We start from the raw sequence: 13912 nt of genomic DNA on the forward strand, positions 1-13912 counted from the left end.
TATATAATATAAATTCGTATCATCCCCAGGACACTGTTTCCAAATCTGATTTATATCTTTGATTTTAAAATTATAAGAAGCTCAAAAAAAGCCTAATAATTTGTCATCAGTTCATGTATCTCCCACTAGGGGGTGGTGTTGAACATGAAAAATTCTTAAAAACTATTAGAATACCACAATTGCAAGAACATGAGAGGATATCTAGTCTAATCCTTAACTGAAAAAGAATTCATTATACATTATATCTCCCAGGTGGTAATCCAGTCTTCCATGTTCAACCACGGTAAACTTTTTAGACATTATGGAATTGATTTGGTACAGTCAATCAAAACAAGATTTCTTTAATAAAGACTTCTTTGCTGAATTATGAATCAGCTTCACTACATCTCCAAACCATTTGCAGGTGAAAATTAAACTCCTCTGTGAGCTGTATTTTTCCATTTGTGCAGTGCTGTACTCATCAGTCATTTTTAACATCATCAAAAACTTTTATAAATAGGTCACTCACTATGTTAGAGTAGAAGTGTTAAACACACATTGCTTGGGGGATTTTGCAGAGGCAGTAGTCACCAGTGCTGCCCAAATGAGATTAAATGTAATTGAGAAATATTTAACAAAATATATAAAAATACAATAGAAGTTAGATAATATTAATATGGTGTTTTCTAAGTGAATATGTGACTGGTAGTGGAACTCATGCACAGTTTAGTGTCCTTATTTCACCATTAGTAGACTAAGCATATGCTGTTTCTTCTGTGTAGAGTTTTAAATATTTACTCTTTACGATCCTCCCAATATAAAAAAAAAATTTTTTTTGTTGCTGTTGATGTTTTGGCTTAAATAGCTAATTAGAGTTTCTAAAGTCACATCCAAGGAACAAAATATGTTAAAAGCAAAAACAAATGTTCTCTATAACATTATAAAAAATATTAGGTCAACTTTATTCCATTTTTGGATAGGATTAGTTATTTCCATTCTGTCCTGATAATGGAAGGAGCATAAAAGATCATTTAATCTAATTTTAATAAAAGATCTTCTACTGCCTGGTACCTGAGACATTGGTGCTTAAAAAATGCTTCATGTCTTGATTGGTTGTTTGATTGATCCAGCTTCTGTTGAGAGACCTCCAATGAGGACTTTACACCTTCAAAAAGTAGTCCATTTCATTGTTTTAATTGTTTTAGGAAATTCTTCCTTACATTAAGACAAAACCTGACTCTGTAAATCTCTATATTTCTCCTTTTTGTAGTCCTGCTACATAAGTCTATTACAATTGCTGTCATGAATTCACCATATCATCTAAACCTCACTGGTTCATTAAATGATTCTTATACAACAGTTTCAAGTTCCCTCACTATTTTTGTCCCTTTCCTTTAGACATCCTCCAATTTGTCAGTGTCATTCTTAAATATAGAGTCTAGAATATTACACAATAGAATTCTTTACTTAGAGTTGTCAAGGCTTCTTCCAATTATGATAATTTTTCAATTTTCAAGTAACACTATAAAAGCATATGAACAGATTGTGTTAAATATATTAAGTAGTAATGAGTAAGGTATATTAAAGGCACTATCCAAAAGAGGAAATTATGCTCAAATGCACTGTGAAATATATCTTAAAAACTTCTCGATTGTCTTGTTTCTTCTAAGGGACAAGAAACCACCAGTCAGTATTTGTACTTTGTTTTAATATTGATAATACTTTAAATATCTAGGTGGAAAACTATGGATGGTATATTTATGTGGTTTTTTTAAGGGTTATCAAGAATAATGATCCCATTCCAGAAGGAAGACAAATATTAAACAGCTCCTTTGTTTGGACAGTGGAATTATGATTTCATCAGTTTTAAGAACTTCTAATAAGAAAACTCCTCTTACTCATGATCTAGTTAAAAAACCTACTGTGCAACTTATAAGGAGTATATATAGAGTTTAGTGCCTGTGACTACAGAGCTGCTATCCTCATTTTACAGGTAACAAAAAATTGCTGCACAGGTTAAATAAGTTTTCCAAAGTCACACAAACAGTAACAGGCTTTTGACTTCAAGTCCAGTGTTCTTTTCACTAAATTTCATTGTCTCCCTGCTAAGAGAAACTTTCCTAGGACAGAACTGTTCCTTGTTATTATTCAATCATGTCAGTCATGTCTGACTTTTTGGAATCCATCTGGGCTCGGCAATGCTGTAGTAGATTATCATTTCCTTCTCCAGGTCATTTTACAGATGAGGAAACTGAGGCAAGTAGGGTTAAGTGACTTGCCCAGAGTGATACAGACAGTAAGTGTCTGAGCCCATATTTAAACTCAGGAAAATGAACCTTCCCAACTCCAGGTCAGGCTCAGTGCTCTATCCAATGTGCCACTTGGCTGCCCCTAACTATTTTTTAAAAAAATATGGATTAGATCTTATTTCAGAATTTCTGTACTTATTATTACTGAGGCATTTTTATACCTTCATCAAAGTATCTGTGTAATGTAGCATACTTGCTTTCAACTTAGGAATCATCTTGGGCATAAAACTTTTCCTGATTTCTACCTTCCCTAATGACTAGAGGCTTCACTTCAAAAGATCTTTACTTAATTTGCATCTTTTCACATTTATTAACGCTACACTTATGCTATATGTAGTTTATATATGTATGTTGTGTTCCCCCTTTAGAATGAAAACTCATTTAGAGGAAGGATTGAATCATTCTAATTTGCATCCCTAAATTCTGGTATATTGTAGACTCTTTAACAAATACTTGTTTATATGATACATTCTTTTCTAAAATCTTAAAGGAGAAATGCTTGTTGAACAGGTATGTTTGTGTAGTTGCTAGATGAAACAGGAAATGTGTCTGATTACAGATGGTACATAAATTTGGCTCATTCACTTAGCCTCTGATTGGTACACAGTTGCATTAACATAAAGACTTTCAATAAACCTCATCTACCCTGAAAGAACTTCAAATGCATTGAGTTTATCAGTACAACAGTACATGGAAGTGTTGAACTGGCTGAGTGGCAGATTCAGAAAAATTCAACTGTCTTTATTATTCGGGTAACTGCTGGCTGCATTTGAAACTAGGATTCTGTAAACAAAATTTTAAAATATGAGTACTGAAAGAATTTTTGCAAAAGTGCTGATTGGGCTTCTCTTGGTCTCCGTTTTGAGGGGTAAGTAACAATAATACTTAACATCTCCATAATGCTTTAAGATTGGCAAAATGTTTTATAAATATTATCTTATTTTAGCCTCACAAAACCCTGCTATTATTATCCCCATTTTACAGATGAAGAAAATTGTGGCACAGAGATCTTAAGTAATTTGCCCAGGGTCACCTGGATAAGGATCTAAGGCTAGATTTGAACTCAGGGCTTCCTATGTTCAATAACACTGTTCATTTTTGCCAACTATTCTCACCTCCTTCCCTCCCTTCAATATGGGCTATAGTAAGGACTTTGATAGACTAGGGATCATTTTCAAAGTTTTCCCTGCTTATACAGTGCTTTAAGACAATTGTCAAATTAAATTTCAATGCATGATTCATATGTCACTCAATATTCAGCAAACATCCTTGAAATATTTATTACATACAAAGTATTATGCTTAGTTCTGAGGGAATAGAAAGATGAATAAAATACAATGTCTGTCTCCAAGGGGCTTACAGTTTAGTAGCAGAGATACATTGACAGGCAGGTACCCAATGCCAATGGTAGAAACCATTTTCATGTTATTTTCCCTGTTGCAGTTGCAGAGAGCCAAGTATCTCAGCCTCTTTCTGCAGTGTCCTCTGAAGGAGCTTCAGTGATACTGCCCTGTAACCATTCTGTGTCCAATGGTTATAGTTTCTTCTGGTATAAGCAGATCTTGGTATCTGCTCCACACCTCATCATTTCTGGCTCAAAGGCAATGCAGAAGGAGAGATACAACATGACATACACACGATTCTCCTCATCTTTGGTCATTCATCAGGTGCAGAGGGAAGATGCTGCCGTGTATTACTGCGTTGTGACAGACACAGTGACAGAGACTGTAGGGGATGCTGAACCTAAACCTTTGAATTCTATCAGCCTTTGTAAAGCAGAAAAAAGATACTTTCATGTTGTAGTTAACTGTCAATTCTTTAGCTTCAGAAAAGCATTTGATAACACACACAGAATTCTAACATGATTTCACTTAAGAAGAAAAAAAAATCACAGCAAAAAATAGTATGTTAGAAATTGGAGGATTATGGGATATCATTTAATCCACCTCTCTCATTTAACAGATGAGAAATTTGAAATAGTGAAAGTTTAAATAACTTTTGTAGGATTCCATAGCTGTTCAGTGGCTGTCTTCCATATAGTCAAAATAAGTAGGAATGTTCATTTTTGGGGGAAATTAAGGGTTTTTCCCTTTTTTCCCTTTGTATTTAGCTGAGGGGGAAAGGAGAAGAATAGAAGTGTAGTGGACAATTCAACAATGAGTGAAATTGTGCCAAGATGAGTAGCTCTTTATCTAGAAAGTCTGTCTTGAATTTCCTTAGGAATAGAGGAAGAAGGCAGACTAGGAAATTAGGAGAAGGAAATTGTGGTATAGGATCCTGGGGGTGGTAGTATGGGAGGCAGTGTGGTCATGTTGTCCAGATAATAAAGGAATAGAATATATGGGGATGACATTCTTTGGACCACTGCGGGAAGGAAATGCCCATCCTTCTCTACCCTACATGACCAAGAGGAAGTACATTTCCAGTAGATAACAGAACCCTGCAATAAGCTCCTTGTCACTTCACGCTAGTTATGGCCCTGACTCTCTATAATTATTTATAGATTACATATAATAAAAAACAACTATGTTAATGGTATAAGATTCTTACATATCCTGGGGAGGTAATTGTGGAAAGCACATGTCAATAACTGGCAAGATTCTGAACTATGAAAAGTGGCTACTATGTTATTTAGTGGAAAAGGAAAAGTGGAACATGCAATAATGGATTTTTTAAAAAATCATGGTAATGTTCTGGTTGCTAAGCTAATTTTCTGGGACAGTGTGTGCTAACACCACCAGTTATATCGAGTATGATAATAATAAACTTCTTCCCTTTCCTTTTTCCCTTTTTTTTGATCGTTAGCTCCCCTTCTTATTTCTCTTTTCTTCCTCATGGCTGACATGTTTGACCTGATTAGGAATATGATCATCTAAGAAATTCCATGTAATTTTAGAATTTCTCAAATTGAATAATTCTATTTACAAACATTTCTTTCAGTACAGTAAGGGACAAGACAGCAAAATAAATAATCTGTAAAGTTCTCTGTTTCTATTTTCTTAGGGTCTCTGGGAACAGCCATCCTTTCAGTTCAGTAATCACCACAAGTACAGCCAGGGATTATAAAGTCCAAATCCTTTATTGTCTCTTTCCAAGTCTTGTCTCCTTTTCTGGGGCCCGGTTAGCTTTCTTATAGTCCAGATCCTTTATTATCTCCTTCTTGGGGCTGGACAGCTTTCTGGAGAGCCTTTCAGTCTGGCCTTGGTTTTAGTGGGGGAAGTGTAGGAGTCCAGGCCAGCCTCCAGGAAGATCAAAGATCGAATTGAATTTCTCCCCTTGGTTCTGAGAGCTTAAGCTCCTTCTGCCAGTCCTTTGCCTTCTCTCCAAATGTTTCTGAATCTCCCTGGATGAGGCTGCTAGCTTATATGCTCCATACTGAGTATAAACCAATCATTATATCACTAGGAAACCATTCTTTGTTGTAGGATTAAATCAATGCTAAACTAGATTTAACTATTGTCTCCTCAATTCCACTTAATATGTTGTTTCAAGTTCTGGCTCATAACATCTCCTTATAGGATTAAATCAGTCATACTGAACCAGGCTAAATTAGATAACCGTTGTCTCTATCAATTCCACTGACTTAGTACCTTGTAAGACTCCTTTGTTTCAAGTTCAGAGTTCTGGCCCATAACATCTCCTGCTTTCTTTTGTTTTAGAACATAGGTGGTCATAACCTGACTTCTCAAAAAAAAAAAAGGGGTGAAAACACCATAAAAGTTGGTGATCATGCCCTCCCTGACGTCTCAGGAAGGGAGATGAAAACACCAAAGGAAATAGGAAATCAAATCAGATTAGCGGGTTTCTGAAGGGTCTCACTCTTAAAACAGACATACATAAATCTATCAATATGGGAGGTATTACATATAATTACATAAATTATATAAGCACATAGTAACACAGGCTAGTAGCAATGTAACAAATAACATGAATCAACATGAGGAATTATACATGTCCATAAGTCATAGAAATAGTCTAAAACCAATCTATTGTCCGTTAGTTCATATGCCAGGAATCTAATAATTCCTGCAAGTTTTGAAGTCCTGCAATAGTCTCGTGTTAGGGAATCCAATGATTCCTGCAGATTTTGTTCTTAGGTCTTCTCTTTTGTTTTGAGGTTTTTCTCTTTTTCTGTCTCTCTGAGCCAGGTGCTGTTGGCACCCATCTGATTCTTTCTCCATCTGTAGAAATACAAGCAAACCCTTTCTCCCAAGCAAATAATCTATCTAGTCCCTTTTATTTACATCAGAGTCCTGAATTTCTAAAGGTGAACCTTGGCTGCCATCATGTCCTACCTGTCTTTTGTTTGATATATTGGAGTTGGGCCCTGCCTCTCATTTCCCTGGGTCACTTTAGATTCTGAGGCCCAGTGGAAACCATGGTTGTATTTTGGACATGGGGTTTTGGGTCTTCTCACACCCTGTCTTCTCACTCTATCTCTTTGCCTGCATTGAGTTCTCAGGTATCCTATTTTTCCACATTGAAAGAATCAACGAGTCTCTCTAGAAGTCCCTTGCCAAGAGGGATCCTGTCTTCCCAGGTTCATCATCATAGCATGAATAGTATTTGTGCCCACTGTGGCACAGCCTCTTATGATCTCCTCTAAAGGAGCATCTTTGTGTAGTCATCATATAATTCTTCTACAAACCTTATTAGCATTTTCCTTAGCCAGTTGTCTTATCATAATTCCTATAGCTGCATTTTCTCCAATGGTTCTTGTGACAGATGTTTGCAGACATCCCACAAAATCAGCAAAAGGTTCATTGGGACCTTGCTCTATTTTTGTGAAGGCTTCCCCTACATCTATTCCTAGGAGGGAATCCCAAGCTTTTATACCAGCAGCAGCAATTTGCTTATATGCTGCTATGGGGTCATTAATTTGTGCTGAATTGTCTGCTACTGACCTCACCTGCTAGTTGGTCAAAGGTGACTTGTATGTTAACTCCAGTTTGCTTATTGCTTTGGGCTTGTATCTTGCATAATTCACTACATTCAGAAAGCCACAACAAGTTTTGTCCAGGTTCTAAACATGTAGCCCCATAAAGAGTGCAACCCTTTTTCAAATCCTTAATTTTTTCCAGATTAAAAGGAGTGTATCTTCTCCTTTGTTGACCTGAAGAGTCAAGCTCTTCAATCACAGGGGATGCATTTATTAAATCAGATATATCCTGTTCTTCTCTCTTAGCCTTAACCAATGCTTTTTTGTAATCTTGTCATAGGCTGCTTCATAGGTGGGGATGATTGTGTTACTGCATCTCCCTCTCCTCCTTCTCCCTCCACCCATGAAGGGTTAATTGAGGGAGGTAGGTCAGGGGATGGGGAATGCTCTAATGGCTCCTGCTGTGAAGCACCACACTCAGAATTGTACTTATTTTTATCTGAACTCCTTTCTTGTCTAATTCTTCATCCTTTTCACCTAGTTTATCTGGATCCTCCCCTGCTCTTTCTTCTTTTTTCTTATTCTAAGACTTATATAATTTCTTAAAGTCAGTTGTATTAAATTATATGTATAAGTGTTTTTTTGGAAATTGAGTCAGGTCCATTATCATTGTAGTATTCACATAATTGCTCTCCTACTAATTTCCACTCTTCTGGAAATTTTTTTTTCCTTAGAGAGCCAAGGAGATATGTACTGTATGATTTCTAAAAGTTCAATGATCTGCTCCCAAGTTACACTCAAACCTGATTTTTCATAAGTCTGACAATGTTTTCTATGCATTTTCTTTGAATTGGAAAAGAAGGCTGTTTTCTAAATATCTGTTCCGTTTCAGCTGAAGCACTAGTTTAGCCCTTTACAAAGTTTCCTTTTTTTAATCACCCTAATTTCTAGGTCACAGATGAAGATTCTTGGTCCCACTTTCAGGTGCTAAAATGTAATGTTCTCTGTTGAGATTTTCTTGAGGTCTCTGGAGGCAGCCTTTGATGCCGTAATCACCCTAAATGCAGCTAGGAATTAAGGTCCAAATCCTTTATTGTCTCTTTCAAAGTCTTGGCTCCTTTCCTGGGGACCAGTTAACTTTCTTAGAGGCCTCTCTCTTTGGTTCCAAGAGCTTGAGCTCCCGCCTGCCTTCTCTGCCCTCTGAATCTCCCCAACTCCCAAGGGTTTGTGCTTCAGCCCCCAGCCACACAAAGATGGACGATAGAATGAATCTGTTTCAGCCTTGGAGAGCTTCTAATGTGCTTGTCTTTTTTGGCCCTGAGAGCTTCTAGCTTATATGCTCTACACTGAGTATAAATCAATCATTATATCACCAGGAAACCATTCTTTGTTGTAGGATTAAATCAATGCTAAACTAGATTTAACCATTGTCTCCTCAATTCCACTTAGTACCTTGTTTCAAGTTCTGGCCCATAACATCTCCTTGTAGGATTAAATCAATCATACTGAACCATGCTAAATTAGATAACTATTGTCTCTATCAATTCCACTGATTTAGTACCTTGTAAGAATCCTTTGTTTCAAGTTCAGAGTTCTGGCCCATAACAATAATCTATTTTCATATTTCTTTATTTTTTAGAATTAGGTTTCATTGGTATAGGCTACTCCTGATGAGGAACTTTATATGCCAATGCAGATTGGTATCTCTCTACAACTAACAGTTTCAGAATTAGGGGTGATGGGAAGACATTGGGAAGTCAAATGGTTCCATAAGACCACACAGTCAATATTGTCAAAAGTGGGATTTGAACCCAGGCCTTCTTAACTTTGAAGCCAACTCTCTCTCCATTATGTCACATTCTTTCTGTGTCTCTCTGTCTCTGTCTGTCTCTGACTCTGTCTGTCTGTCTCTCTTTCAATTGTGACTTGTTTCAAACCAGAGCTGCATCCTCTGGAATATGTTCATAATCTGCTGAATAGATATAATCTGAACACTCAGCTGAGTTATAGGATTCTAGGTTTAGAATTCTAAGGGACCCTAGAGGTCATCTCTAGTCCAACTTCCTCAGGCTATAGATGAAGAAACCAAAGTCCAGAGAAATGAGGAAATTTGTTCAGTGTCACCGAGGAAAGTGATAATCTTGCTACAAAATGATGATATTTATCACCATTCTCCCTAGTTGCTCAGTCTTGGAAACTTAAAACTACTTTTCCTCTTCCATCTCACTTTCCTCTAGTCCCTATAATTAAGTAGCTGTCAAGTCTTATTGATTCTAACTCCTCCATATCTTACACCTCTTATAATCATCTATATCATCATCACTTCTACTTTAAACTATTATAGTCATCTCCTATTCTTCTGCACTCCCAGGCTATTCTTTTTTTAATTCATAATTTAAAATATTGTTTTAATTGAAATATTTTATTTTTATATAACACTCCTTTCTGAACATTCCTTCCCCTTCCCCTTCCTAGCAAGCCATCCTTTGCATTAAAGATTTAAAAAGAAATTGTGAGAAAAATGCAGCTCAGCAAAATCAGACAGGATATTATCCATGTTTGATAGCATATGCAGCATTCACAACTCCAGCACTACACTCCCATCAAAGAGAAGGAACTATGTTCTGATTCATTTTTTTAAACCAAACTACTATAAATTTTCTTAATGCAGAAATTTAAAACAAAAATAAATAAAGATCCTTTTAATATCTCCTTATTATTTATAGGACTAAATGCAAATTCCTTTTCCTGAAATATTAAGAGCATTGACAATCTGGTTCCAAATTCCCTTACCTCATTCCATTTCCCCTCGTGCAGGTAATAGTCTGACCAAATTACACTGATGATGGTTTTAACTAGTTTGATATATCACTTTAAAATGGGCAAGCACTTTATAAATATTGTCTCATTTAATCCTCACAATACCTTATGTGATAGGTGGTGCTATTATTCCCATTTTTACAAACTTTTACATTAAAAAAACTGAGGCTGAGAGAAATAAAGAGAGTTGCCTAGCGAGTCATGAGGGAATTTTCTAATATATCTTTCAACTTTAACAGATTGTAAAGCTGTTTAGCCCCGAAACTGGGTCTAATGGAAAAGAGTGACATAGAAGAGAGTGGCAGAAGAGAACCCTTTATCATTGATTCATTCTCTTGCCCACTGGAGGGCACTGCTTTTCCAGAGCAGACATACAACCAGAGTCAGCAAGAGGAATGCTAATTCTGCATCCTACACGAATCACACTATTTCAATCCTTCTTGAGAAGTAGAAAGTGAGGATCTTTACCAATAAAAGTCATTATTAGATTGAAGAGCTGCCACCATCACAATCACCATCATCATCGTCATCGTCACATTTAAGATCTATAAAATATGTTATGGATGTCATTTTAGTAGATCATAGCCAAGTGCAACTCAGGATAAGGTGTCGAGGTCGATTAAGATACTCAGGTCTTTCCAAAGCCTTTTCCAATGCTCCTGCCTCAGTGATGGATATCCTACTACTATTTGGTGACGAAAATGTTATTCAAAATTTTGCATTTTTTCCACTTACCAGTTTGATTAGTAAAATCTAGTTTCTTATTAAATCCTACTAATTTCTCAAATTGATTTATTCCACTTAAAACATTTCTTTCAATAAAGAGACAAATGAGGAAGAGAAAGGGAGAATCTATTATCACATTGCTTTATATATTTTTTTAAATTAAATTTCATTGATGTCTGGTAGAATTGCTGAAAAACTCCATCTGCCAGTGTAGATCAGCACCTTCTCTACATCTGACAGTTGTGCATGTCTACTGCAAGAAAAAGCCAGAATTCTCTGGACAAGAAAGATCAATCTAAGCACCTTTCAGGGGATTTCTTAGCTCTTCAGTTAATAGGCCTTCCCACTCATGGCTCTCGGCCCTCGTGCCTAATTTCCAGCCACAAAAAAACAAAAACCAAAAAACAAAACCTTAGTCTCTTTCATATATGTTTCTGCCTATTTATCCTTATAACCTCCACAATAGTAAAGGCTCCCTTTGAAATTTGCTAGGAAAATTTCAATAACTTTCTTTCTAGTTTTTGTATCTATTCTCCCCTTCCTCTAATCTATTCTTCACATTGTTGCCAGATTGATCTTCTTTATGTACACATCTGATCATCTTATTATTCTGCTGAAAATTTTCACTGGCTCTGTATGTCTCCTTTGGGATTCATTTTCCTCCACTACTTCTTATCATTCCAGCTTTTCATATTCTATTCCATAAATGATATGTTCTGGCCAAACTGAGGTACTTGTTGCTACCATTTATATCCCATACTGTCCCACCTCACCACATTTGTGCTAACATCATTCTATGTTCTTGTAATGTCTTCCACTTTTATACTATGCATTTTTAAAAATCCTATCCATCATTAGTTTTTTCAAATATCATCACTGTCCTGCTTCCTTATTCTTTTTTCTATCCCATTAATTAATACTTCTTTCTCTTCTGATACAAGATGGCAGAACATAGACCTTAGATGTCTTACTTAGTAGGTACATATTTGGAAAACAGATTTTTGTCTCTGATTGGTTGGTTAGCCAAGCTGAGAGTCTTTTTACTGAAGTAGGAAATAGGGTAGAGAAACAGCCTCTTTGGTAGTTAAGGATGTCTGCTCAACATCTCTGACAGTAGAACTAAATTTTTGGCAATTCCTTGGAGAAAGACAAATGGAGGTCTGGAGAGTCTCATTAATGATCCTGTGGCTTCAGTTGATCTGTAAGTTGATAGTTTTCTAGAGATGGAGAGAAGACCTAGAGAACATTTCTCATAAATCAAGAAGAGGAAGATAAGGGCACAGATAGACTCCTCTGGGTCTCTATAGCTATTATAGTAAGAAAATAAGAATTCTAGAGCTTTCATCTCTGGATTCTTGTCTGATTAACAATATCTCATGCATGAAATTATCTTCTTGAACAGGGTCAAGATCCCAAAATAAGGTGGAACAGAGTCCTCGGCTACTGACTGTGAAGGCAGGAGAAGATTCCACCTTCAAGTGCAGTTACAAGATAACCCCTTTTAACAACTTGCAGTGGTTCAAACAGTCTCCAGGAAAAGGCCTTGTCTTCCTGACATTTACTCGTTTTTCTGATGAAACAAAATCAAATGGAAGATTCAAAGCCACAATCAATGCTACCTCTGAAGAGGGCTACCTGCGTGTTACAAGCTCCCAATCTAAAGACTCAGCCACCTACTTCTGTGTGGCAAGCGCACAGTGTTTCTGAGCCACCTGCAACCTGCACCAAAATTTTGAATCTATAGCTCCAATACTACTCTTTGCCTTATGTGATAGGCAATAATAGCTAAATAAAGCATAATAATAATTTGTTATAAAACATGAAAGTTATTATAGAAGCAAAGCTCAATTTAGTACTATTAAAATACGTTGTATTTATAATTATGTTCCTCTATATAGACATATTATATACCCATTATACCATATTGCCTCCTATATCTGTGAATAACTAGTTTTTTAGCTATTGTCCATCACACATGGAAGAAAATGGGATGGGCAGAGAACTCTAGCTTCTGTGAGAATGGTATGAAGACGAATAGTGAAGTGGAAAAGATACTGAGTTTGATTAAAATCCCATTTATGCCATTTGTTTCTTATATGGCCTTAGACAATTAACCTCTTTTCATATAGTCATTACAAACACAAAGAGTTAGAAGGAAGACCTGAGGATTGGTGAAATGGAGGTGGGGGGTAGTATAGTAGCAAGAGGAAGGTATGATGATAAAAAGAGGGCAGTTTTATTGTGGGTAAAGTCTCAGCATGGGTAGGACAATATGGTATTTCATAAAGCAATTAGGAGACAGTGAATTATGTGGTTTCTTCCATTCTTTTGAAACTGGCTTTAACTATCCAGTTCCCAGCCTTCAGCTTCTCCAAGGCTCTAGCTCAGTTCTATCAAAATGTTCTTTTCTTAGGACTCACATGAACAAAAATGTTTTTGGCAGCCCCTTTTGTAGTGACAAGACACTGGAAACTGACTGCATGTCCTTCAGTTGGGGAATGGCTGAATAAGTTACAATATATGAACACAACGGAATATTGTTGTTCTGTAAGAAATGATAAGCAGGCTGATTTTAGAAAAGTCTGGAAAGACTTACATGGACAGATGCTAAGTGAAGTGAGAAAAACCAAGAGAATATTGTACACAGTAACAATAGGATTATGTGATCAGCTGTGATGGACTTGACTCTTTTCAACAATGAAGTGATTTAGGATAATTCCAATAGACTTGTAATGGAAAATGCCATCCACATTTAGAGAGAGAACTATGAAGACTGAATGTGGATTAAAACATATTTTTATCTTTGTTCTTGTTATTTGCTTGTTTTTTTCCCTTCTGATTTTCTTTTTGTGCAGCATGATAAATATGGAAATATGTTTAAAAAACTTTTATTGGATTGCTTATTGTCTTGGGGAGGGGAAAGGAGAGGGAGAAAAATTTGGAACACAAGGTTTTGTAAAGATGAATGTTTTGCATGTATTTGTGAAAATAAAATACTATTTTAAAATGTTCTTGTCTTTTTCCATTATTTAGAAGTGTCTTTACTTCTAGCGTCATTCTTTTATCAGGTGATTTAGTTACATTTGCCTCCTCCTCACATCACTGAGAGATGTGTCTTTTTAGAAGCTCCCATTGGCTCCTACTTTTCCATCTCCCATATTTCTTTGGGGGAGATGGCCTGGGTTATTCAAATTACCTA

At 36.2% G+C, this 13912-nt stretch overlaps 1 gene segment (V, D, J or C); it reads left to right on the top strand.

The window, feature by feature from the left end:
* The first annotated feature begins 2887 nt into the window (after positions 1–2887).
* LOC111719793 lies at positions 2888–13268 on the top strand. The segment is given in 2 exon segments: positions 2888–3156; positions 12116–13268. Coding segments are annotated over 2 exon segments (369 nt in total).
* Positions 13269–13912: the final 644 nt, after the last annotated feature.

The sequence above is a fragment of the Sarcophilus harrisii genome, chromosome 2, assembly GCF_902635505.1.
Source record: "Sarcophilus harrisii chromosome 2, mSarHar1.11, whole genome shotgun sequence".
Taxonomy (NCBI): domain Eukaryota; kingdom Metazoa; phylum Chordata; class Mammalia; order Dasyuromorphia; family Dasyuridae; genus Sarcophilus; species Sarcophilus harrisii.